This window comes from Pyrgilauda ruficollis, unplaced genomic scaffold (assembly GCF_017590135.1).
Source record: "Pyrgilauda ruficollis isolate IOZ18807 unplaced genomic scaffold, ASM1759013v1 scaffold5, whole genome shotgun sequence".
NCBI classification, from domain to species: Eukaryota; Metazoa; Chordata; class Aves; order Passeriformes; family Passeridae; genus Pyrgilauda; species Pyrgilauda ruficollis.
The window spans coordinates 4,660,950-4,685,168 of record NW_024526599.1 but is presented as its reverse complement, the minus strand read 5'-3'; the positions used below and the strand labels follow the sequence as shown (position 1 = coordinate 4,685,168).

General features: G+C 38.6%; 1 protein-coding gene across 6 annotated transcripts in view; it reads right to left on the bottom strand.

Annotated features, from left to right (window-relative positions):
- Positions 1-305: 305 nt before the first annotated feature.
- Positions 306-24,219, bottom strand: part of TRIM2 (tripartite motif containing 2) — a 70,327-nt gene continuing 46,413 nt past the window's right edge. For 5 of the 6 annotated variants that reach the window (XM_041479914.1, XM_041479916.1, XM_041479915.1 and 2 more), the window contains exons 7-12: positions 18,395-18,498; positions 17,042-17,209; positions 10,116-10,296; positions 8,400-8,470; positions 5,708-5,848; positions 306-4,708 (exon numbers count right to left, since the gene is read on the bottom strand). In XM_041479914.1, the coding sequence (XP_041335848.1) occupies positions 4,556-4,708; positions 5,708-5,848; positions 8,400-8,470; positions 10,116-10,296; positions 17,042-17,209; positions 18,395-18,498 (818 nt within the window). In that variant the 3' untranslated portion in view covers positions 306-4,555. The remainder of the gene's footprint in view (positions 4,709-5,707; positions 5,849-8,399; positions 8,471-10,115; positions 10,297-17,041; positions 17,210-18,394; positions 18,499-24,219) is intronic. The other variant, XM_041479919.1, reaches the window with a different exon arrangement.

Sequence of the window (24,219 nt, the reverse complement as noted above, 5' to 3'; positions counted from 1 at the left end):
AGCAGAAAAGCTTACAGCTCTTAATCTTACTGCCACCAATGAAAATCTTAATTTTGATTCCTGGACTGAAGAAGGAATAGAGGAACAAGGAAGCTCCAACTCTGCACCTTCTTCCCAAGAACAGCTCAAGTCTGTCTTTCCTCTGAGTCAACATAAAAATTTAATACCCATGAAAAAATCAGTTTCCTTAGCTTGTGACTTGTGGTGTCAGGGAAGAAAACTGGAAAAAATTACCTGTCTTCCTGCATTACAGGTTTACTTTTAGGGACAAGTGAGTATGAAAAATAAATCCTCAACCATGAAAATAACAGAGGAAACAAGCTTTATTTTTATTATTTGAAATTTTTGTGCGTGGTAAAGGTACACATTTGACTCCTGTTTTCCTATATTTCCAAGACAGAGTAATTTTTTTTTGTCAGCTAAAGCATTATGAATACCATGGCACACAGGAAGCTAAAACTACACACACACACACACACACACGCACGCACACACAAACACTTTGATGTGTATCTTTCATCCTTGACCTTAAGGAGAAAAAGTCTGTATTTAGCTTCATAGGGATTTAAAAAAAAACAAACAAAAACATCATCATCGACAACAAAAGAACAAGTGAGAAGAATATTTCATTATGAGTGTCAAGAGAGTGCAAGGCTTACATATACACAAAACATATATTGACTTACAAAGATGGAATGTACAAAAGCTTTTTAAAAAACATGAAAAAAAGAACTGGAAACACTCCTAGAACTGGAAAGCTGCAGCATATCAACTGGTAGAGATTTCTATCAGGGGCTGCTGCCATACACTACGCAACTGAGGGAACATTCCCATGTCATAAAGCCAAAGAAAAAGTGTCAGGGTTAAGGCTGTGTTGCTCACAAACATCGACTGAAGTGCTGTACATTCGTCAGAAATAAAATGACCTGTTAGGAACCTTCCCACTCCATAGTAAAAAAGGTATTTTGTACACTTTCCACAAACAGGTCAGATAATCACTGCTTGAATTCTTGAAGAAAAGTTTGACTTTACACCATGATTTCGTAACGAGCTGTCTCCCACAACTGAAAGTCATTTCTTTATAACAAACACAACATATTGGGCACTTATAGTTCTCATTATGGCAACACTAGATCCTTATTATAAAAAATATTGACATCAAATCAAAAGCCCTCTAGCTTTCACAGAACAGATGAGCATTTACTAGTAAATAGCACTCCATCTTCATGAGGCAATTGCTTGCCTAAACCATTTTCCTTTTCTTTTTCAATACACTGGTGCTGGTTTAGCCTATGTAAAACTCTCCTATTGTTTATATTGGATTTATCTGAACACATCTTTTTATTCTATTCACTGAACAATGAAAATACATTTGGCTAGTTTGTCCTAAAATGCTCCATATGACACAAGATCTAATAACCTTTTGAGATTACTTTTGAGTTGAAGATTAGTTAAATGAAGCACATACTTCCACCATTCATGCTGTGCTGCTAGTCAATTAGCATTCCAGGGAAGTCAAGGGGACATTTGGTTATACCTGAAATCTGGCAGCAGCGTGCCTATAAAGCCTTTAATAAATGCTAACAACTCAGCAAATCACATAGTGCAATTCTGACCTTCCCTTAATTGGATGAGAAAAGAAGTCTGCCAGCTTTTAAGTGCAGAATTTCTGCTTTGGTTGCTCTTTGTAAGGTTTGTAAGCCAAGCATTTTAGTGAAGTTGGCTTCAGAAGCACCATAAAAGCAATGTGTTTCTCAGTTTCCTGGTGCCAGGCAGATAAGGTCAGACCTTGGAAGGGCATGTCCTATGCCACTAAATTTGAAGTTGACAGCATTTGCTATCAGAAATAACTTCTAATTTCTGACATTCTGTAGGTGCTGCTCTGCTGATAATGTCTGAATATCCAAAAGACTACTCAATTTTAAGAAAAAATCCACAAAACTCCTAATAGCTTTGACTGGGTTGTGAGAAGGGTTATGTGCGGAATTCACTTACTTCATCAGGATGCACTGGGTTCACAAGGGTTATCTAAAATCCTGCTAAAAATGCTGTACCAAAAGCAAAGGACTGAAAAGCTTTTGAAGAAAAGTGTATACATGAAATAGCACAGTCTTAAGTATATTTTTTGATATATGGGTTAGGATGTATTTGATGTTCATGCTTCTCAAAGTACCTGACAATAGAGGATTTGGCAATGTTTTCTGAGGGGTAAACATGCAAGCTTAGTAAAATTGTATTCTAAAAATCCATATTTGGAACTAAATATGATAACTGGAAGGCACAGCACATTTTTAAAAGTTTATCTTAATCTGTGCAACCCCTTCTCTTCATTACTAAATACAGTTCAAATGCCTTTTCTTCATTGATGTGCCATTTAAGGGTCTTCCAATGTCAGAAAGTGTTATAAGGATACTTAGAATGAAAATTTGATCTACAGCTTTGTTAAATTTTGACAGGACAGTTTATTTGTAATGACTGAGATACCATCTTCAGAATTTTAGGACAAACTCAGTTCAAGCAGAGGGTATTTTGTTCTCTTAGTAATAACAAACTTGAGTTTTAATATTCATAAATGTTACCACCAGTTTCTTAGCTTCGTTATACAGTCCTTAAGCTTCATGCACAAAATATTTATTCCAATGAAATAAGGAAACTTATATTTGCACGAGAAATTTTAAATTGGTTCTATGTGCAAAAAACAAACAAAGGAAAGAAGAGGAAATATCTTTAGGAAACAGTAATTAAAAACCAGACAACCCCCCATTTAAGAACCTTAGGGTCTGCATTTTTACAAGTCAAATGCAACTTTACAAAAAAACCATTACTTCTTCTCAAATTCATCGAAACAACCACCTTACGTTTTAGAAATAAGACAAATACTTATAACAAAAAATTTTATCAAAGATTTCTTTCCATTTTGCAAACATGCTTAAAATACTCCCTTGTTTCTGACCCAATGCCCTTTTGTTTCAAGGCCCTAAAAATGAGAAAAGAAAGACAGCACTTCCCAGGCTTTGTAGGCATTGGCAGCAAGCTCACAGCTCCTCAAGCAACACTTAAAAGGGAGCACCACTCTATCTATATCAGGCTACAGTAGCAATTCAACCTTTGACCACTGGATATAGAAATAAGAATAAAGCCAATGTTACTTTAGAAAGGACAAGTTCATACTTTAAAAACCCCCAACAAACCAAACATTAGAAACAGAACCATGCCTGTAAGCATTTCCAGTTAAATTAATACTTCAACAAAGAACACAGTAGAGAGATCTGGCAGAGGAAGAAAGGTCATTTTTCGGAGTACTGCCATTGTCAAATATCATACATACGTTCCAGTTTGCTGAAATAACCCACATTTACTTTTTTTTATTTTTATGTCAGTCAGTCATACATACATACATACATACAAACAAATTGGAACAAATCTCACAGTCCTTGTTTTGTCCTCTAACAAAATTCCCTTTGATGAAGGACTTCAGGAATTGGTTCAAATTCATTTTTATTTGTAATGTATTTTTTCTCACATAAAAACAAATAGCTTTGGTAACCCTTGGCTTTCCTATACAACCTCTGTTTACCACAGTTCCTTTGGTTGTATAACGTAGGTCCTCCACAGGGTACTTCTCTGGCTTTCTGTCCTGTGTGAAGCTGCATCTTATTTTAGAGGTTAATACAATGAGTTGCCGTAAGGAAACATGGCAATGAACACGTACGAAAGAGTGGCACACATGAGGTTAATTGACTTGACATTGTAATAACCCTGATCCTAATGAACTAGTTTGGTGTCAGAAGGTCTGTGGTTATACAGAAATTCCACTCCCACTAATGCATCGCTACAATTAAGTTTTTCAAGAGCTTTAGAAATGTCAGGTCTCTGCAAAGTCCTTCCTGCACATTGAGCAAGAGGAAGAGTGAAAAACAGCCACACGAAACAATCCTTCATTAATTCCACATGAGTAGGGAATTTGCATTGATTCTCATAGTGCTAAACACTGAGCTGTGTTGACGGTTAGAGCTAGACGGATTTTGTGAGACTTAACCTTATACTAAAAGGACCTACTTGTTACACACAGTAAGACTGAAGAATGTTAAAAGTGTAATACCTACCATGATAATGAGATCTAGAAGATTCCCAGGATCACTCCTGGGTTAAATAACGTGTAAGAATGATACTTCTTTAAATTTGAAAGCTCTGAGCAGGAGCTATCCTACGCAGTCATCAAAAAGTTTTGGGGACTTTTCCCAAACTTTTCTCATTTTTGCCTTATTAGTTCATTCCAGTTTCATAGGATGCAGTTTGTGTTTAATGTCACATTGTCTTTATGAATTCAGTTACAGAGGATTTTTTTTATTAACACTTACAACAAAAAGTTCAGTGAGAAACATAAGAGGTGCAAGTCCTATGTAAACAAGTAAGTTTGGAAATAATCACAAGAAGTCCATAAGAGACTCCTTTGTTATTAAAAATGAACACAAAGTAGGAGATATCCTGCACTGGATCTCTAGGACGAGTCTTTTCTTAAGGGTGGGTGATTATCCAGCTCCAGAGCTCATTGCTACTGTAAGTATCGATAGACCTTGAAGCAGTGATTTCCAGAGTCTGCGACTACAACGTGGCCGTCTGAAGTAAGAGCCAGACCTTGGGGACCATAAAGGGGGTCAGCAGAGGTGTTAATGTAGGATAAAAATGATCCACTTCCATCAAAAACCTTTGAGGGTGAGAAAGCACAGAATAAATGTTACGAATAAAAAAGGAAAGTAGCGGACACAAGTCTGCTCTCTCTTACACTGTTATACTTCTCATTTCTGAAACAGTGGACATACAGTAGAATAAACGAGGACAAAGTCTATTCTGTTATCTCATAATATGCAAGTTTATATACAAATGTATGTTCTTATTAAAAAGAACTAATTACAGCTGCCAGGATCTTTGGCAAGAATTAACACACAATAAAACAATAATAATAAAAAACAAGAACTTTGGCTGTTCTTGTTCTAAAAATAGTCAACTACAATAAATCAAACTTAATTGGGAACTCTACCAACACCTTGTTTTCCTAACAAATATCATTGTTGTGGCTAGCCCGATTCTTAGGTTCCCACACAGAGAAAACCAGGAATTTGTTTACCCTGTTGACAGTGCTTCCTGAGAACAACTCATAAGCAGCTCCCTCAGTTTTATATTCAGTGGAAATAATACATACACATATTTATTAGGTATTCTTTGGCAAACAAGATGCCTTGTGATTAGCACTTAAAAGATAAAAAGAGTGCAACTCTCATAACTTGAAAGCAGAATAATTTCTCAACATTTAAAAAAGATGATAAAAATCTGCTGCATTCACCTCAGGTCATTTGCTTTTTCATATTTTCCACTGTGTCTCTGATCTTCTGTTATGGTGATTATAAATTACTATAATCTCAGCAATGCTTGGAAGTCTCATACATCATCAAGTACCTTTTGGGAAACTACTTGGCCCCAAAATCCTTGGTCACAGTGGCCATCAGAGCTGCCAGCAGCCACAATAAAAAGCTGATAATCTGACACCACCAGGTCTGAAAGTTGACAGTGAGGCTGTATAAAGGATGCTGTGAGAAACCACATCACTTCTAATGCTGATGGTGATTCTTGGGCAGTCTGAAGGCCAGAGGTAGCAACCCATTCGATTTTTTTTAATCAAGCACCTTTGAAATACAGAAATTTCTACCTGTATTCGGCTGTTTCCCCAATCTGCTACAATAATATTTCCATTAGAATCTACTGCTACTCCAGTTGGTGCATTAAACTGCCCATTTCCTTCTCCATTTGATCCAAACTTCAGCATGAACTCTCCCTCCTGGTTAAAGACCTGTATGGGTTAAAAAAACAAACTAAATATGGCATGGTATCAAGTATTAGTAATCTAGTACTACCAGTTCACCTGCTAGTTAAAGGAGGAATTGCAGAGTTCCCAGGAACGAACACACACACAGACACACACACAAGATGGGAGAAAAGGTGTCCATCTCTCCCTTCACTCCATTACACCATACAGTGTTTCCTTTCCCACTAAAGATCTGATTGATCTCAGACATGGAGGCAAAGGGCCCCAGAATTCTTCTGCAGCTTGTGCATCTTGAACTGAAAAGAACTGAATGCAGATGCAGCACTGGGTGCTTTGTTTCTTTGGAACTAAAACACAATGGAGCAGATGCTCTCTTCTCTGCTTCCATAATCTAATGCACATTGCAAATCATGGTATGCTGCTCTCTGTAGACAGGTCAGCAACTGAATTCTCTGTGATGGTAACAGGTTTAGACAGCAGAAAGATGGAGCTGATCAATGACTATTGTGTCAGTGACCTGGATGAACCAATGGGACCAAACAAGATACAAAATGTGTCATTTACACAGTACACTGCCATCTCTAAAATATTTTTGTCCATCTTGGATCCAGGCCCAGCTACAGCACAAGGTCCAACAGTGTTCTTAGAGACTGACTGGCTTGCACAAGAAAATGCAAAGACCTGAAAAGTGCCAAGTGCACAATGAAGTACTAATAAGGTGGAAGATGTCAGGGAATTACTGTGTTCTCGAACACCCACAGTGAACAGAGAAAAAAAAAAAATTTGGGGAAGGAAATTAATGAAGTACCAAGTTAGTGCCTCAGATGATTAAAGAAAATAATAATAAAAAAAGCCAACTAATGAAAAGAATAGACAAAGATATATTGCTCTCTCCCTGGGCTGAAGTGGCCAACTGAGAGAGAAGCCTACATTGCACAGGATTTTCCATAAAAGATGCCTGAGGGAGGGAACATCCTTGAAGGTTAATGGGAGCAGGAGAAAAACGTTGCTGAGTGAGCTTGTTTAATTCAAGACAGTGGTGGCAGGAAGCAGCTTTGGGACTCATAAAAGTGAAATTAATTTATGTAGTTATTTATAAACTAATTTATTATTTAAAAGATGTACTCTCTGCTCTCAGATATAAACTCTCCAGAGTGTCAACAGTTAATATGTACCAATTTGGAGAACACTACTGAAATAAGAATCTTTTCTGGTTAGTACCAAATTGTAACAAGTAACATTTGTATCCCATTGAGTCACACCAGAGACAGATGGGACACTTTGTTCTCATTAGACACGTAATAATTATAAATCCTCTAGGATGCCACACTTCTTACATTTCTTCACTTGCTTTTTTTCATTTGTTTGCCCCTTGCTGTTAAGCCTCTCCAGGCATTCTTGTTACCAGGCAAACCTTGCTTCTGGAGAGGTAATTTATGGAGTTATGGGCCTCCTGCTGCTTTAGGGCTCCTGCAGCAGTCTTGGTTTGTGTGTTGTAATCCAAACCACAAGCTGCTACTTCCTCACCAATTCCAGAAGGATGTGCAAGCAAGGTTGCTATTCCAGACCTAGGTGATTCAGCACTGCTCAGGACAAAAAGGTGTCTATGTTCAGGCAGCAACTTCCTATTTCAAGTAAATATATAAAATTTATTTTTTCAATTAGAAACAGTGAAGAACTATACTGAGGGTTGGTTCGTCCGCGTGTTCAGTCAAAATAGGCATTCGGTGAAATGGCAGGGATTTAATTTTGTTGGTGTGTGGGACTGACACACATGTCCTGAGAGCCCAGGCAGAACAGCATCCTGCCTCTGTCCTCCTGCTGCTCTGTTCTGTAGAGGGAGGGCTCAAGAGCACGTGCAGGAAGTGTAGGAAAGGGAATGCCTGAGAACAAACACACACAGGTGAGGCTTTTCTGAAGTGGCCTGTATCTCCTTCATAGACATTTGCCAACACATCTCAGCATGTTTCCTTGGTTTGGTTTATTACTGGGACAAATAAATAAACTTACTATCATACCATGACTTTAACAGGCTGAGAGTCAGGACTTCCCATGGGTGTAAGGACTAGTGGCCAGTTCTGCCCAGTGCAGGAGGCACTGAATGAAAACCAATAGTTACAAGGGTTTTAAGAGAAACAGGTTGTAAAATGGGTCCAGTAATCTTAAAGCCTATAGGTATGGAATTTAAAGACTGTCATATATCTTTACTTTGTTATAATTTTACAACTAGAAATATGGAAAGCTTTTACTGGGAAATTCAAAAAGGAGACAGAACACAGAGTCAATAACAGGTTTGGCAGAGGGCTACTAAAAATAAGTAAAGTTGAAATTATTTATTTATGTTTAAGCAATTGTGTTAGACACCATTATAGTGACACCAAAGGCAATGGACTGTATCTTCACTAAGCAATGCACTGCATGCAAAGTTCTCTGAAAGTACTGTCCCTATAGCAGAGCTATATCACACTCCCTATATGCAGTGTCATCTCTTTGGTTTTAACAATACGTTGTTTTCCCCAAGAAAGTATCATAATAAAATTAAAGTGGCAACTTTCCAAGTTGCCATTGACTGTACCTTGACAGAATGGTTATGAAAATCTGTAATGATAATTTCATTGTTGCTGTTTACAGCTGCAAAATGAGGACCTGCAATGCAGAAAAAGAAGAAGAAGAAAAAAATTGTAATGCCATTAAAATAAAAAGCATGATTGAATAAAAAAAAAAAAAAAAATCAGCCTGCCAGCATATTATGTTTGGCTTCTGAGCAATAGTAGTCCAAGTGGGAATCCCAACTGCAAATTAAGAGTAATTTTACTTCATGGTTTTTTTAAAAGCTCAGCATGTTTTTTCTAAACACAAATAATTTCTTTTTCAACCAGTTGTCAACTATTGTTACCAATAAGCATTGTTGATTTCTCCCTCTCTTGTATTCATATGACTATGCAGAGATTTATGGGCTTATTAACAAGACAAAACATGTAGTGCTTAAGCATAAAGTTGTGTATACACTAAAAATTGTTATCAAAAATGTTCCTGTAAATTCTTAATTGAAATATTTTATGCTCTGTGTGCTCACATCTTACAAGCATTTGAGCTAACAAGTTTTAGGATAAATAAAAAAGTTACTTAGAAGATCACTGTCAGGGAAAAAAAGGCATTTTTTGCTTTACTTTGTTTATTGAAATATGTGTGCAAATTTGAGTAAAAAACAAATGGTAGCTTGAAAATAGGCAAGTACCCAAATTAAAACACTTGGTGCTATTTTGAGTTATTAAACAGAACAAAACTCAGTTTCAGTTTTCACAGCATATAAACTATAAAAAAGTGAAAAATTTTATATTGAAAACATTCAAGTGTTGACAATTTACCTGTTTTCTGTAGCCTATCAGCAAGGACAGGTGATATATTTCTCAAATACACTGTTAGGAAGTATTTGCCTACTTATTTTCAGGAGGTGTTTTTGCAAATTTTCAAATGAAAAGAAATTGAGATACCCAGAAATTTTAGCTGTGTTAGAGCCCAAGCTCTCATAAACTATATATATTATGCCATAACACATTGCAAGAGATCTCAGGATAAAAACACATTGATGCTATTCCTCTCTTGCACTGTGAACCAGTCAAAACATCAGGCCAATGAAACTACATACTAAAAATGACCCAACACCTGTAAAATGACCTGCATACCTAATGTGGCATCTTTGTTTCAAATTTTGAAAGAACAGCTATTCACTTAAAATATATCAGTGGGGTTGTTCTGTTTTTTAAACTCAAATGCATGTTCTACTTGAAAGACAGCATGTGCAAGCAGTCAGTTGAGTATAAATGGCAATTTCCCCAAGCTTACATTGGCTGTTCCATAACTCTGTCTTCCTGATCTCCATCTCAACACTACCCCATTACACTCATTTTCTAAGAGATACCACTTAGGGCATTGGGGTTTGTGTGACTGATGATTGGAAACACAAAGCACAGCATCCGAGTTGATTGTGGTGAACAGCTTAGTGTGGCAATTACAAAGCACTTGTAAAATGCTAGTTAAGATCAGTCTTTCTTGGGTCACTGATCTGAAATGTTTCCAGGCATAGGGAGGTAGATAAAACAATCTGGTTACAGTTACATTTGCAGAACAGATGTTGCAGTCTGCCTGACCAATGAAGCAAATAGGAGCTGTATGTCTAGCAGAGCCTCTCCCCTGGAGGATAAAGGAGTAGGAATACAGCACCTTCAACATGCTCAAACATCATGCAAATGTGAGCAGAAGAGGCAAGAAAAGGGGATTTACATATTACCATCAAGTGTACCTGCAAACTGCTTGTCACCATTTCCTCGACTTCCGAACCTGGTGACTATTTTCCCATTTGGCTGGAAGATGAAGACACAGCATGCTTTATTGTCCACTACAATGATGTGTCCATTACGATCCACCGAAACACCTTTAGGGCCCATGAGCTTTCCAGACCCAATTTTGGCCTAAAATGGAAAACACAAAACAGGAAAATATGTTGGCATGATAGAAATTAGTTAGTGCAGTTTAAAGATTGTATTACAGGCACAGAGCAGAATGGAGAGACATTTTTTCATCAAAAGTTGGAAGCAGTAGTTTTTATCAGCTCTTACCATGTACTTCATAATTTTTTTATCAGCTGAAAATAAAGTCTGCTTTCTGTATGTCTTTTCTAGACTGAAAAATCTGCCACCTCAGCAATTGAGTCCAAATATATAGCTCATAAGAAATACAGTCATCAGAATTGTGTGACTTGATAAACCTGTCAGAAATGTCTGTGTATCCAGCATTAGGGTACCAGCAGGACAGGCAGACAAGCTGAAAGGACTTTTGTCTTCTATTGGGCGCTGTCCTGAGTCCAGCAACCACCCTGATGGACAGTGACATATCTTTATCACTGCCTGCATTGAAGAAGTCAGAGCTCTTGGAGCATCAGGGCTGGGTGGGATGTAGGCTATGATGTTCTCTGTTGCTTTTCTTGGGTTAGTAAGACACCAGCACCTTCTGAGTCCTCTCAGAAAGAATTTCAGCAGAGCTAAAGTTCAGGCTAACCCCTCTATCTCCCACCAGATTCCACATGAGATTGCTTCACTTGCTGCTCAGACCCATGAAGAGTCAGCTGAAAACTGCAAAGGGGAGAGGATCATGTTGCCAAACGCAAATGAAGCAATCTTTGAAACACTAAACAAATCAAAGCTTGTTCCTGTCTTAGGTAAATAAAATTATTTTCATAATTTTAAATAGGCCTTCTGACTACCAAAACCATCTGCCAGCATAATCAGCAACAGGACGGGAATTGTATACAAAATTTCACTGGAAAAACGTTCCGTGGAGATGAGATGGATCTCATAACAGTAAATAACTTGGAAAGACTAGAGAACTGTCAAATCCAAAAATGCCAGAAGCATGCTTTAGTAGGTTTAAAAAGAAGGGATTCTTAAAAGAGTATCTAAGCAACAGAGCAAGCAGAAATTGAGACCAAGACTTCAAAGAATCCATGAGCTACCTGGGCATATACCCAAGAAGACTCTACCCAAGAAGATTCTCTACCCATTCTTCTCTACCCAAGAAGACTGTGAGGATCACCTCACAATCCATTCTACGTTTTTCACCATTCAGATCTTTTTTAGGCCAAGATTCTAGAAACTGTTTTAATCTACATAAAATCAGTTGGGTTTTGGCCTTTCAGTTGAAATAGGTTGTAAATACGCAATTGTTTGTGTTGGAATGGAGCAACTTGCATCCTGCTTTTAGCCTTTTTTTAATTGATGGACAGATTTGAAAGCACTTATTCAGGCTAGCTTCAAAAGTCTGTACTGGACAGACAATTCACCAAAGAGGGTGTGTTGAAATTATGGATTCCAGAACTTTCAGATCTTGTAGTAATTTGTGAGAGACACATCCTACAAACTGAGGTTCGTATCTTGGTGAAGAACATACTTTTCTGTTTGCATTGGAATTTAAATGAAATATATACTAAGATATTAATCTTATTTATGAAAAAAGGCTATCTTTCACCTCACTGCCTTTGCAGAGTGAGACAGATCACCCCCTAGAACAAGCAATGCTGGGAGTCACTAAATCATTTTGGTTGGAAAAGACCTCTAGGATTGAGTCCAAGCATTAACCTAACACTGTCATATTTACCATTAAACAGTGTTCACAACTATCACATCTACTTCTGACTTCTCTGCCCCTCTCCCTTCCCTCCTGCAACTGGTGAGTAACAGTGGCACAGATGACAAGGCATGGAGAAAATCCATTGCCTAACTAATTTTTCTCATGTCCCTGATGTTTTCAAAGCAAACAGAAGGAGCTCTCCTACCCTTAGTAAGTCCCATGCTCCTACTGCATGTTACATTCTCGTAGGTGGGTTTACAGGTAAAAAATATGTATGATCCTAAAGTAAAGCCACCTGGGTTCCCTGAGGATGGCTGCTACTAAGCCACTACACAACCTTTTTCAGTCTCCAGTAAAGAAAATTCCAGGGAGCAAATCTTGCAGCTTCAAGACTATGTTTAGCCAGCATGCAATGATCTTGTGTCAGTTTTATGTTCATGAACATATCCTGTTATAGACTGCAAAATATTCAGGCCAAATCTACTTAATTGAATCATGCTAAAATATACCCAGGAAAAACTATTAAAAATTATTTTGTGTTCACCAAGGGAAAGATATCAGCAGACCTACAAAATGTATTCAGTTTTGTAACAACAAAGCAGCAAACCCATAAATCAAATGCAAATCTGTAGATGCATTTCCTTTGGGGTGATTAAACATATTCCCTTCTTTCCTTTGGGATGCCCATGCGGTTGTCAGCTTGAGCATTGCACCACCTCCTTACCATCTTTCCAGGATTCCTATGGAAAATGACTCAGACTCATGAGTACAGTGTCTTCCTGCCCACATAAACACATATGGAAAAATATAACAAATAAATCACATACTACATTAATGGGCACTCAGTGCTGAGAAGAGTAATAAAAATCACTATTCTTGGGGCCAGGTTTAAAATATAATTTGCAAGCAGCAATAAAGTATGCCCAGCTAGAGTCTGCAATGCTTTTTACTAAAAATCTGTTCCCAGTTTAGATCAAAATGTGCTGATGACACATTACTGGATCTGGCTGAACATATTCTTTGTGTATTTTTATTTCAGAAAGTTTCTTAGAATTATAGGTTTGATTATTTAGAACAGAACATTATGAAACCCAGTCACTCCCATTAAGTGTATGAATGGAAGTATTTTCAGGCTTTTTTTCCATTAGAAATGAATACAGTATAATGAATCATATAAACCCTTAATACAAATAATGTGTTTAATTGAATTCAGTCAGGGACATTATATCCCTTATTTTATAGGCTCTTAGGAATTTAGACTGGTTTTCAAACATGTGTTTATAAAGTCACCCTACCAGGTTAGAAATATTCTATTGTGGGATATTCCTAGAGGTAAAATAATTAATTAATCAAATAAATAAATAAATAAATCAGTTAGCCTACATAAAAATTTATGAAGACTTTTCCACTGTAGAAGTAAGCATGTTAGGGCTAAGTTTAACTTTACTATTCTTGTTGCTGTATGAAAGGTTCAAGATTATCAGGGATTAATTAAAAACAAACCATCTTTTTCTGTTTGAGAACTTCTATAATAAGGAGATACAGCTTTGTCATGCTTTGCAGTATCACACAGTAAGTGGATTTATCATTCATCGTCAAAATTCAACTGTGACCATTTAATCATACTACCTATTCCCATCGGTACATGCAACCAGCTTCAGACAGCTCTTTCCTTAATTCTGCTAGTGAAACAAGAAAGAAGTCTGACATAAAATGTTTACTTTAATCTTTTCCCACTTATCTAAACTTGATCTTAACTTGACTTGCAGAGCCCTGTTTGGTTGATAACAAGCTTGCCATCTTACATGCAGCTCTTCAAGACTAGAAAGAAAACAATCCTCAGAGGAACAGGAATCATTCTCTTGGCTCTGTTGTCCAATTCCTTCACTGGGTTTGAACACCACCTGGTGAGGAGCTGGTACAGCTGCTTCACCATGCCCTCTCTCCTTAGCCTAGTGCTGTATCTGCTGCAACAGCTTTCTTAGCAATGTCAGAGCACTTGACAGAGGAAGCCAGCACTGTTATCTGCCTTTTACAGATGAAGAAAATAAAGCACTGGGAAGTGAAATGTCAGATAAACTAGTCACCCATGAGATCTGTGGCACAGCCAGAAACAGAAGCCCCAAATCCTAAGACCCAATCTGAGTCTTCATCATATCCAGGATAGTACAGCCTTTCATGTGAAGAAGCTCATGTTTTGGTGCAACCTTAGATTAGAGTTTGCCCGCCTCTGTATTTATGTAAGTTTTACAGCCTTGAGAAAACAGAGCTCTGTCTTTGTTGTTGCCAGAACTGAGGAAGGTGACACTTTTCTGCCTGGCAGTGGAAGTTGCCAAGGGGAGTCAGTCCAGTGCTGTAATCAGGGACATGCCTGGGCCTGGCTACAGGGAAATTTGCCTTATGGCTCACATGACTATTAAAATTCCGTTAAGGGGAGTGTAAGTAAATACAGAAGGAAGGGGACAACATTAAAAATAGTTAGATTAAGCTCAAAACAGCCCCCTGATATTGCTGAGTTAATAAGTAGCGGGCCACCTGCATCAGAGGTCTTACACAATGACTTGCAGGCACAGTCCTTCGAAGGCAAATGCCATTATCCCTTTCTCTCTCTCTGTTATTTTAGCAAGTGCTGCCCAATTTAATCTGACAAGGCCCCTGTAACAATTACCACTGCCTACACACAAGAAATTACAAGGCTTTGCCCAGATTCCCACAGGCTAGATCTGTTACATCTATGTTCTGTGCTTCCAATATATTTTATTTAACCCCATCATAGAATAATATTCTGAGCTGGAGGGGATCCACAAGGATCATCGAGTCCAACTCCCAGTCCTACACCATCATGCCCAATACAAGCCCCTTCCCTTCATGGCATTGACTGTCCCCGTATCACAGCTTCACCCTTGGTAGAAATGACCTCCCAACCCTGTGTGTGTCCCCACAGTTCCCCAGGCCCTGTGCTCATCTGCATCCCTCCTCCCCAGCACAGCTCTCCAGCTACACTGTGCAGTACAGGATCCCCTGAACTAGTGCTGCACCAATACAGGACCCCCTACTCCCATCACAGCTCCTCAGTGTGGCCCTGTGCCCAGTGCCCATCCAAGTCTCCATCCCAGTGTTCCCACTGCCTCACTCCTGCTGTTCCCATGCACATGCTCTGCCACCTGCCCTCTACCCAGCTCCTGCACTTATATGCATATGCCTGCCCTCTGTATAAAAAATACTTCTACAAACATTTTTTCCCCTCTCATAAATATGGCTTATTGCATTCAATCTAAAAATAGTATTTTATACAATTGATGTTTCATCTCTCAATTAATCATTCTAGTCCCAAGAGCTATGAAGTCTGATGCATTAATTTGTATTAACCACACAAACACTGCCAACATCACACAGATTTTGCAATTTTTTGCAATCCAATGAAAACATTGACTGAAAACAAATCTAGGCTTCACATCAGAGGAACTACATTAATAATTTATTTTTTCCAATACCTGTCTCCCTGCTGGTAGTATATTACACATAGCATCCTGGCTTCTCCAGGGCTTTTTCCTCCAGAGCTGGCTTTTTCCTCCAGAGCATCCAAAATGCTGGATTTACAGCACTTAAGAAGGCAGGAAAACAAGCCCTCCATGTTCTGTGTCCAGTTCACATTAAGGATATTAATAATTATTTAAAATACACCTAGGATAATCAAAATATTTGGATTCTTAACTAAATTACATATTTCTTTGGGTTCGTTTTGGTGTTTTCATTTAAGAACTTCAGCCAAAACCAAGGTTTTCCTGTGTAGCTGCACGTTTTCAAAATTACTTGACAACTAAAATCACATAGTCTCTGCAAATGCAAATAATTTGTATTTTTTTTAATACTTGCATTACATTTTAGTATTGTTTTGCTTTAGCTTGAAGTCTGTACATGATCTGGATATTTCTAGAAGTGTACACACTGGTTTCTCAGATGGAGGTTGCTGAGGACTATGCAAGTACAATTGCCTATTTGCATTTGTCGCTTTGCAAAGACTATTCAGAGGAAGGCCATTTCTTGCTGCACACATGAGCAGCTCAGAACCTGAGCTTTTTGGCCATTAGGCTGCCAGAAGATTAGCCAAACAGGCCATACATATCTGCCCAATGGAGGACTCCAGAACTAAGTAACTGGTGGAAATTTCTCTGCAGGTCTATTATCCCTATTACCAGTGAGTACAGCTAACCTCTGCCAGAGGTGGCTCTCTCTAACGTGCATCACCAGACTTGGTATCATGCATTTAGAGAACAGCACCAAATGGAGGAAACCTTTAATTCTCTCTAGAACTGCACCTGAACCCAAGTGAAATAAATGCTGCAGGTTGGAAATCATCAATGTAGTGTAGTTCGTAGCTGCTGTCTTATTATATTCCCATTAAAGGGATCAGAGTTGCTATGAAAATATAAGGTCGCTTTCCTTAGAATTTCTGATTTCTGAAACCTACAACATCATTACTGTCTTTCAGTTTTTTCAGTGCACAACACACCAGCTAGAACACTCCTGTCTATGTTGTAGCACTGAAACAACACCCTGCGTTACCCTTCCTTGCCTTTACTGCCAACAGGAACATACACAAATTATACACTATATTTGCTGAGAAGTATGGAATAAAAGAGAAAATCATCATCAGTCTGCTACCTTTTTTTTCTCCTCCATATGTCACTGAAGAGCTTCATGTACTCCTTGTAAGATTTTGCGTTTGTCTGTGTGCATACATGTATCTGCACACACCCTTCTGTACAATCAGAGTACTAATGATGTGAAGGTTGTTGAGCTAGTCCAACTAGCCTTGCTGGCACTTGCTATCCTCAACCGTAAGTTATAGAAAGACATCTAAGTACCCAGTATGGAACATGCTGTCTCTGCTTGGTGTAACATTAGCATTACTGCTGTGATCTCCTCCTATTAATTATAACATGTGGCTGGGTCAGGGGTTTCCACATCACAACAATGGAATTTAGACTAAGCTACAGCCAAACTATGTAGTTTCTTGAAAAATAATGTTACTTTGCATTCCTTGGTAAGACAGAGAAAGCTCAGGAGAGTTCATATCGTAACTCGTACCTTAAATTTTCCATCTGATGAGAATATGCTAACCCATTTGTTATCATAGTCTGCAATAATGATGTCACCACTGGGATGCACAGCCACTCCTGTTGGCCGCTGCAGCTGGCCAGGAGACCTTCCTCGTATGCCAAAACGGCTTTTGAACTGACCATCATTGGAAAATATCTGTAATAGAAAACAGGGATTTTAAAATTATATCCATGTATGACCATCACCTGTTTATTAGAGCTAAAATTTTAGCAAGTCACTAATCAACACTATAGTCAGGAAGAGAGCTGGCAACATGAATCACTTTTACACAGTCCATATTTGAAAGTGATATATCTAATTTTAGATGACCCTAATTTTAAAAAATAAGAAAATCTCATTGCACTGTTTTTTTAGTGATCTTAAAGTACTTCACAAACATTAATGAATTAGCTTCACAATATCTCTCTCAGGAAGGAGGGAATGGTATTATTCCCTTACTAGAAAAGACAAAACTGAGGCACTGAGTGACTCGGCCACAGTCAAACACGAAGTCTGTAGAAAACATAGAAATATGTCCACTGGTTGTGTCCCCAGGCCAGGTAACTAGACAGTGAAGTTCCTCTGAAGAAGCTTCATATTACAAAGCACAAAGATGCTGATGAATACTTGATTCTGTCTCTTTGAAAATGCCTGGAAAGGAGTTCTCACAACATGTGGCTTGCTGGTTCTCCCATACAAGAACAAGCGACACGCTGCTGCTGCCATGTTCATTGCTACCACATGGGCAGCCTGGAGAGTGAGGACAAATTGTTAATGGTAAAATGGATACATGGCAAGCAAAAGAAAAAATATAGCTTGATTTTCACATTTCTTTACAGAAGCCAAGAAATTAGGGGTGTCAGGGTGCTACCACAGAAAAGGTTTGATTATTATATCAGAAAGAGAAGTCAGTTAAATAGACTAAAAGCCACTCAAAAATGATATCTATATGGGTTTTTTTTTCTATTTGTACTTCCTAAAAAATTATATTTGTGGCACCGTGCTCTAGGCTGACATTTGAAAACATGAGAGTGATAAAATTTACAACGTAAAATTATATTTACAGAAGGGCATTTTTCCAGATGATTGTACAACTTGTTTTTTCATTCACTGCCAAACATTGTAAGGAAGGGAAATAAACTCCAATATACTGGATACAGTATAGATGTGAAAAAGGTAGCTGCAGCTCAAGAAGATGGAAAGTTAATGGATGATAAATTAAGCTTCCCTTGTATTTTCTACATCTGACCGAATTGTACAAAATGTGTCTTTCTGAGACTACAAAAAAGGGAGAGGTGTGGGGATAAGGAGAAAAACACTGAAAGTGGCATATTCTCATACCTGCACACACTGGTTGTTACTGTCTGCTATTAATATTTTTCCATTTGTAGATGCAGCTACACCTTGAAGATTTGTAAATTCCCCTTTGTTTCTTCCTTTGGTGCCTAAAATTGAACACAAAGCACATAAGAAATCAGGTTAGACAAGACTAATCAGTTAGGACCCAAATGCCAGCACCTGCAATTATTACATTTCTGATCAAAGGATTTCTATTTTGAAGAGTTCTTCTCACTGCTACAACTTCAAAGAACCCTCTCAGTAACAGATACACAATTCTACTGACAAGACAGGATTGTTTAAGGGATTGTTCTCACTCTTCAGCATGTGTCACCCAAGCCCCCATCAACATTAATTGCCTCTTCAGCCTTCCTAAATCAGTGCCCACAAATTGCCTCTTGCATGAGGGAAGCAGTAAAAGGTTTTTACATAAGCAGTGGACTTTTTTAAACTGCAGATTTTTATTCTACGACAAGGGGGAGTACATGGGAACATACAGAGAGGGGCTAAGATAAGAACCTGGACAGATGACATGGTTTTAGCTAAGTCTCCATATCACTTTGGATGGAGCCATTTCAAGACAGTGAAGTTTCCTATTCCTTCCTATATGGTTTGCAGTCATAGGCTTCAAAATTCCCTTAGCAGGAAAATTCAGATGAAGAACTAGCTTTGAACAAATGGGACTTGTAGGCCAATGAAGACCAACACCTGGAGACTGAATGCTTCTGGAGAGACATTGGATTGTTCTAATAAAGAAGTGTCCACACACACACACACAAGTCTCATTTTAACCCAGGATAAATGCAATTGTGAGTTACATGGAACTGTAAGTCTTTTACCCAGTGGCTTAAGGTGATAAGGAGATGTAAAATGTCAATTTTTCACAAAAGTTCGTTAAGTTTAGGTGGCTTATTACTTAGATGTTTGTTCTGAGACATTCCAAAGGGCATCACAGAGCAAAATGGTGTCTTTGAAAGATCAACTCCAAAATGGCTGGTCCAAATTACACCTGGAACACAGGAACAGGATCCAAATTCCTGATTTGTTTGTAAAGGAGGCTCAGGGGTCCTTAGAAAATACTCCAGTTATGATCTTGGACTCCAAGGTTATTCATAATAAATGAAAGAATCCTGAAACAAAACAAAAAAAGCCCACCAAGCAACCACCAACTCTATAAGTTGTCCCTTCCAAGACATGGATGCAGAGCTGGTTTTCCTTGTGAAATATTTTTACAAGCATTCACTGGCTGTGTATCTGGCATTAATTGGTTCCAATATATGGTTTTAACTGAAAAACTTGTATTTCATTTTAGTCAGTCCAAAATATTCTGGAGAGCAGTGATTCAAACTGTTCTGACTGTGACGCCTAATATAAGACATATATATCAGCTCTAATTCGCATTTAGCTTTCATCAGGGATGTGAATGCTTGTAACAGCCCCTTCTTCTGTGGTGATGGCTGTGGGATGCATATTTCCTGTCACTGGCTAACAAGTAACATTTAATTCCTCTGCACTCAGTGCTGCAGGAATGTCCCTTTGTTTCAAGACTTATTTTCTTCAACTCTATCCCCTTCATCCTCTAAACATGCCAAACGCTTCTCAGTTTTTGTAATATAAGGGAAAAGTACATATTCAGGGAATAGTGAGTTACATACCAATCACATTACCCATACTTGAGCCATTTCTGCTTATTCTTTTAATAAGCAGTGCCTGAGGGATGCATGCAGCAATTTTTTTCCACCATATGCTAATGATAAGTTTCCTTCTTGCTTCTTAGCCAAAGAGAATGGATGAAAAAAGAGTAACATTCCTTTTACTACTGAGAGTAAAGGGAAAACATTTGTTAGAAAAGAGGAGGCATAAGCTAGAGCATCTGGAACTAACTAACACAAACTTTATGGAATGTATGCTCTTTAGCTTTAGAAAAATGTTCTTGAAAGTCAAGGAATTTTGTTTTTAAAGACGAGACACCTACATAAAAAGTTACTGAGAGTGTTCTTCAGTGGAAATTTCTAAACATACATCAAAGGAAAAACGGAAGAAATTACCCAGGAATGTCATAGTCAAGTTTCATAGTAAGTTTAAGAAATAGCAATATATTAACACAGTGTGTAGATGAAATTCAGCTCCATGCAATGTCCTTGTAACTAGCACTTTGCAGCTATTATACCTATTACCTAGCTCCTAATCTGCATACAGGCCCTTAGACAGTCCCCTCTGCAATGGCAGAAATTCCTCTGCAGAAGAACACTTACTTCCTAATGTATGTTCAAGAGGAAATCAGATAACTTTGAACTTTCCATTTTGAATAATTCACTATGCCAGCAGAGATCTGAAGCCAAGCACAGGCAATTCAGATGATGAGAGGAAAGCCTGTAGGAAAGCACGTCAGCCTCTGGAAAAGCAGGCTTTTGCTACTGACTCTGCAATACCAAAGGATGATAGCTCCCCTCTGTAAGCAGAAATTCCTTCCTTATGAACATACCTGCCTAAGAGAGAGTCTTCAGCAGATCTTTTACTGCAAGGTGCTACCCCTCTGTATCAAGGCATTTCATGTTTTGTCTTCTCTCCATCATGGGCAGTCACCCATCTCTCCTTAGCCTAGGAAGGCACCAAATTTTCAATTGCACAGGAACCAGTTGGAGCCTCAGTCCAGAGTTTCCCAAGCAGCCTGGTTAACGGATGATAGCCTGCATCTTTTGTGCACATTGTTGCCCAGCTTTATCTCCCTGCAGTTCTGAGCTACTGCAGGGCACAAAGGAGGAAAAGACAGAGATTTTACTGCAGGCTGCTGGGGATTGGGAGAAAACAGGAAAGATTTCAAAAGGAGAAGACTGAACTGAGTTATTGGCAAGCAGATCTGTGGCCTATGGAATATCTCCTTTTATACCATTTTTGTATACAGGTAATAATCAGATTTGTTTTAGTTCTATCTAATTCCTTCTGGTATGACTGAGCATAGCCTGCACAAACCAATTAATTTAGCTCTCAACAAAGTGTGCATTTTCTGCTCAAGATGATTCTAGCTCACATAAAATGCTTCATAATTTCAATCTTTTACTCTTGAGCAATAGATGTTAAGCCTCACCAAAAAGAAGAAACAAAAAATAACCTAAAAGCCCGTTAACAATGACAGGAGATGTTAAAAATAACATCATGCAACTGTAATAACAATCTGCTCTTTAAGTCCTGGGAATCTGAACAAACTTGTATATTTCTGATGCTCATAGTAAGAGAAGGAGTGTTTTCTGCTTTCCAAGTTTTACTAATATGAATAATAAACCCCCCCCACCCCCCCCCCCCCCCCCCCCGTGCTTGCTAATCTAGATTCCCCAGCTTCCTAAAACACAAAGAAAAACATGTCAGTGCCTCCAGCAGGAAGGGAATAGATTCAGAGAGACAAAATCAAACTGCAGAAATATTACAGATTATTGGGAAGACTTAAGAGGTTGTGAGTGGCCATAACCTGTTTTGTAGGTACCATTTCTTTCCTGCCTACAGCACTTCAAATAATTCTTCTTGGACTATTTCCTATGTGGTACAGGAGAAAAAAAAAAAAAAAAAAGGTAAAACTAAACAGCATGGAAAGGTCTACATACATACTGCATAGACAGGCATCAAGGAGTTTCCTTGTTTCCCAGCTTCCTTTCTTTTTTTCCTCAGAGTACCAAAAGATATTTAGTTAAATCTTTCACTTTATGAGGCTGTGATGCCCCCTCTCATAATAGATACAGCTAAAACACAGGAGTCTCTGTATAAAACTGCACTGAATTGTTAACCCTATGTGTTTGCTGTACAATGAATGTCAGTCTTTCTAATCCAGCTTCCCAAATAACCTTAAGTTTTAAAATCAGTCAGTCTGTTGGTTGAAGGCACACTGTTTGTAACCTTTAAATAGGAATGAATAATTCAGTAGGAACTCTGGCAGATATGCCCACACACTGTTGGTAGTGAAGATGGACTGGTTTGTGTTAATTTGCTTTACACAGCATCTGCCCCTAAAAGCTTGGCCAAGACCACCTCCAAGCCCTGCTCGTGCAGCAGAGTCCCTGTCACCACAGACAGGTGCACACAAACCTTGGGGTAAGAGCAAATCAGAAGTTCTTTGCTGCCACAGCAGCCAAACCTCAACTAACAAGAGCCAAATCCAGACCAGGTCTCTGCTGTCAGCACATCAGAACTGGGGGCTTTGCCAGCAATGTGGTACCAGGGGTTCTTCCCTCCCTGTCCAATACAGGTATGACCGCAATGCAATGCAATGTACGCCTGGCAAAATTCCACACTGACCATCACAACCCCATAGAGCTCACAATGAGCATCAGAGGGCTTGGAGCTATTAAATTGGAAAAGGAAAGTCTATTTTCCCATTACTAGGCATTCCTATTTCTACAGCAGGAAGGCTGGACCAGATGACCCAGTGTGGTCCCTTCCAACCTTATTTTTTGTGATTCTGTGAAACACCCGATCAAGAATCCCTTTGCTCCCTCTAAGCCAGCTTTTTAAACTGCACTAAAGCTATGATTACATAGACCTTGTTTGTCATAATTTTTTTTAACGTGGAATAAATTCACAGTAAGGCTTCTATTTGCTTTCAGCATTTATAACAGAGCAGAAGATGACATTCACACCTAGTAAGGAGGCTGACAGAAGTTCTGTTAAAGGCAATTTTTTTTTACATATTAATGTACCAGCTAAACTTAGATGCTCAGTTACATGACTGAACAGACAACTAAACAGTCTGAGGAAAAGGAAAATTGGAAAACTGAACTTTCTAGAGGGGGCCAACTCTCCATCTGGCTGTATCTGATGCCAATTCCAAATATAAACAAATGAAGAGAAAAAAGCAGTTAAAATGGGAAATAGCACCACTACTGCTAAATGGTGTCAAAGAACCCAGTCACAAAAAGTGCCAGAAGGGAAAAAATACTAAGGCACGCAGCGCAACATGGCAGAGCTAGAACACAAGATGGGGTCCTGGACAGAGCAGCTGATGCCAACCATGCCTCTTAACCCTTCATGGAAGAGACTTACCAGGGAAGGTGGAAGTGGCTGACACTGTGAACAGCCCTTACCTCTGTTCAGCATGGGTCTAAGGCACAAAAGCAGGGTAATGAAAGAAAGACTTGCCTCTCACTTTAGTGCTTCCTACCAGTTGTAGGGGTAGCAAAACCATTGGGCAACAATTATTTTCTAGATATCATAAGAACATTCTTGTTTGCATTTGTATAGTCTTAAGACATGCTACGCAGACCTGCATGGACACACTCTTATAGATTACACCTGTTTGAAAAGAATAATTAGTTCAGGATATAAATTATTGAGAGAGAAAAGGAAGATGCAGAAAATACTCTGCTCTTGTAAATAATGAATTACACAAATGTATGAATATGTAGTCAGTAATTTGACCTTGGAATGTCTGAAGAGAACCACATGCCATTTTAAAAGCCACAAATAACACAGCATTGGCAGAAGATACAATGCACACATCCCCATGAACAAAATGCACTAATGTTGTAGTAATGCTATCTCTTGTTAATACTAGCAGGAGAACAATTCCCTGCTAGCAGCTGATCAATTTACTTGTGCATAAAAGCCCATACATCAGCATACATACAACAGCACACTCCACAGACTTGGATGCCCAGAGGAATATTACAGTGTGATTCTCCAACACAGCTGTACGAGCTTCTGGCAGGCCAAATAGAAGATTTATCTTGCCCAGTTTAAAATACAGAGCCAGATTTGGCCAGAGCCATTGGAGGAATTCAACAATGGGTTCAAAACAGAGATACACAGTAGTGTAGGAGAACAGTGATAAGCTTTACATT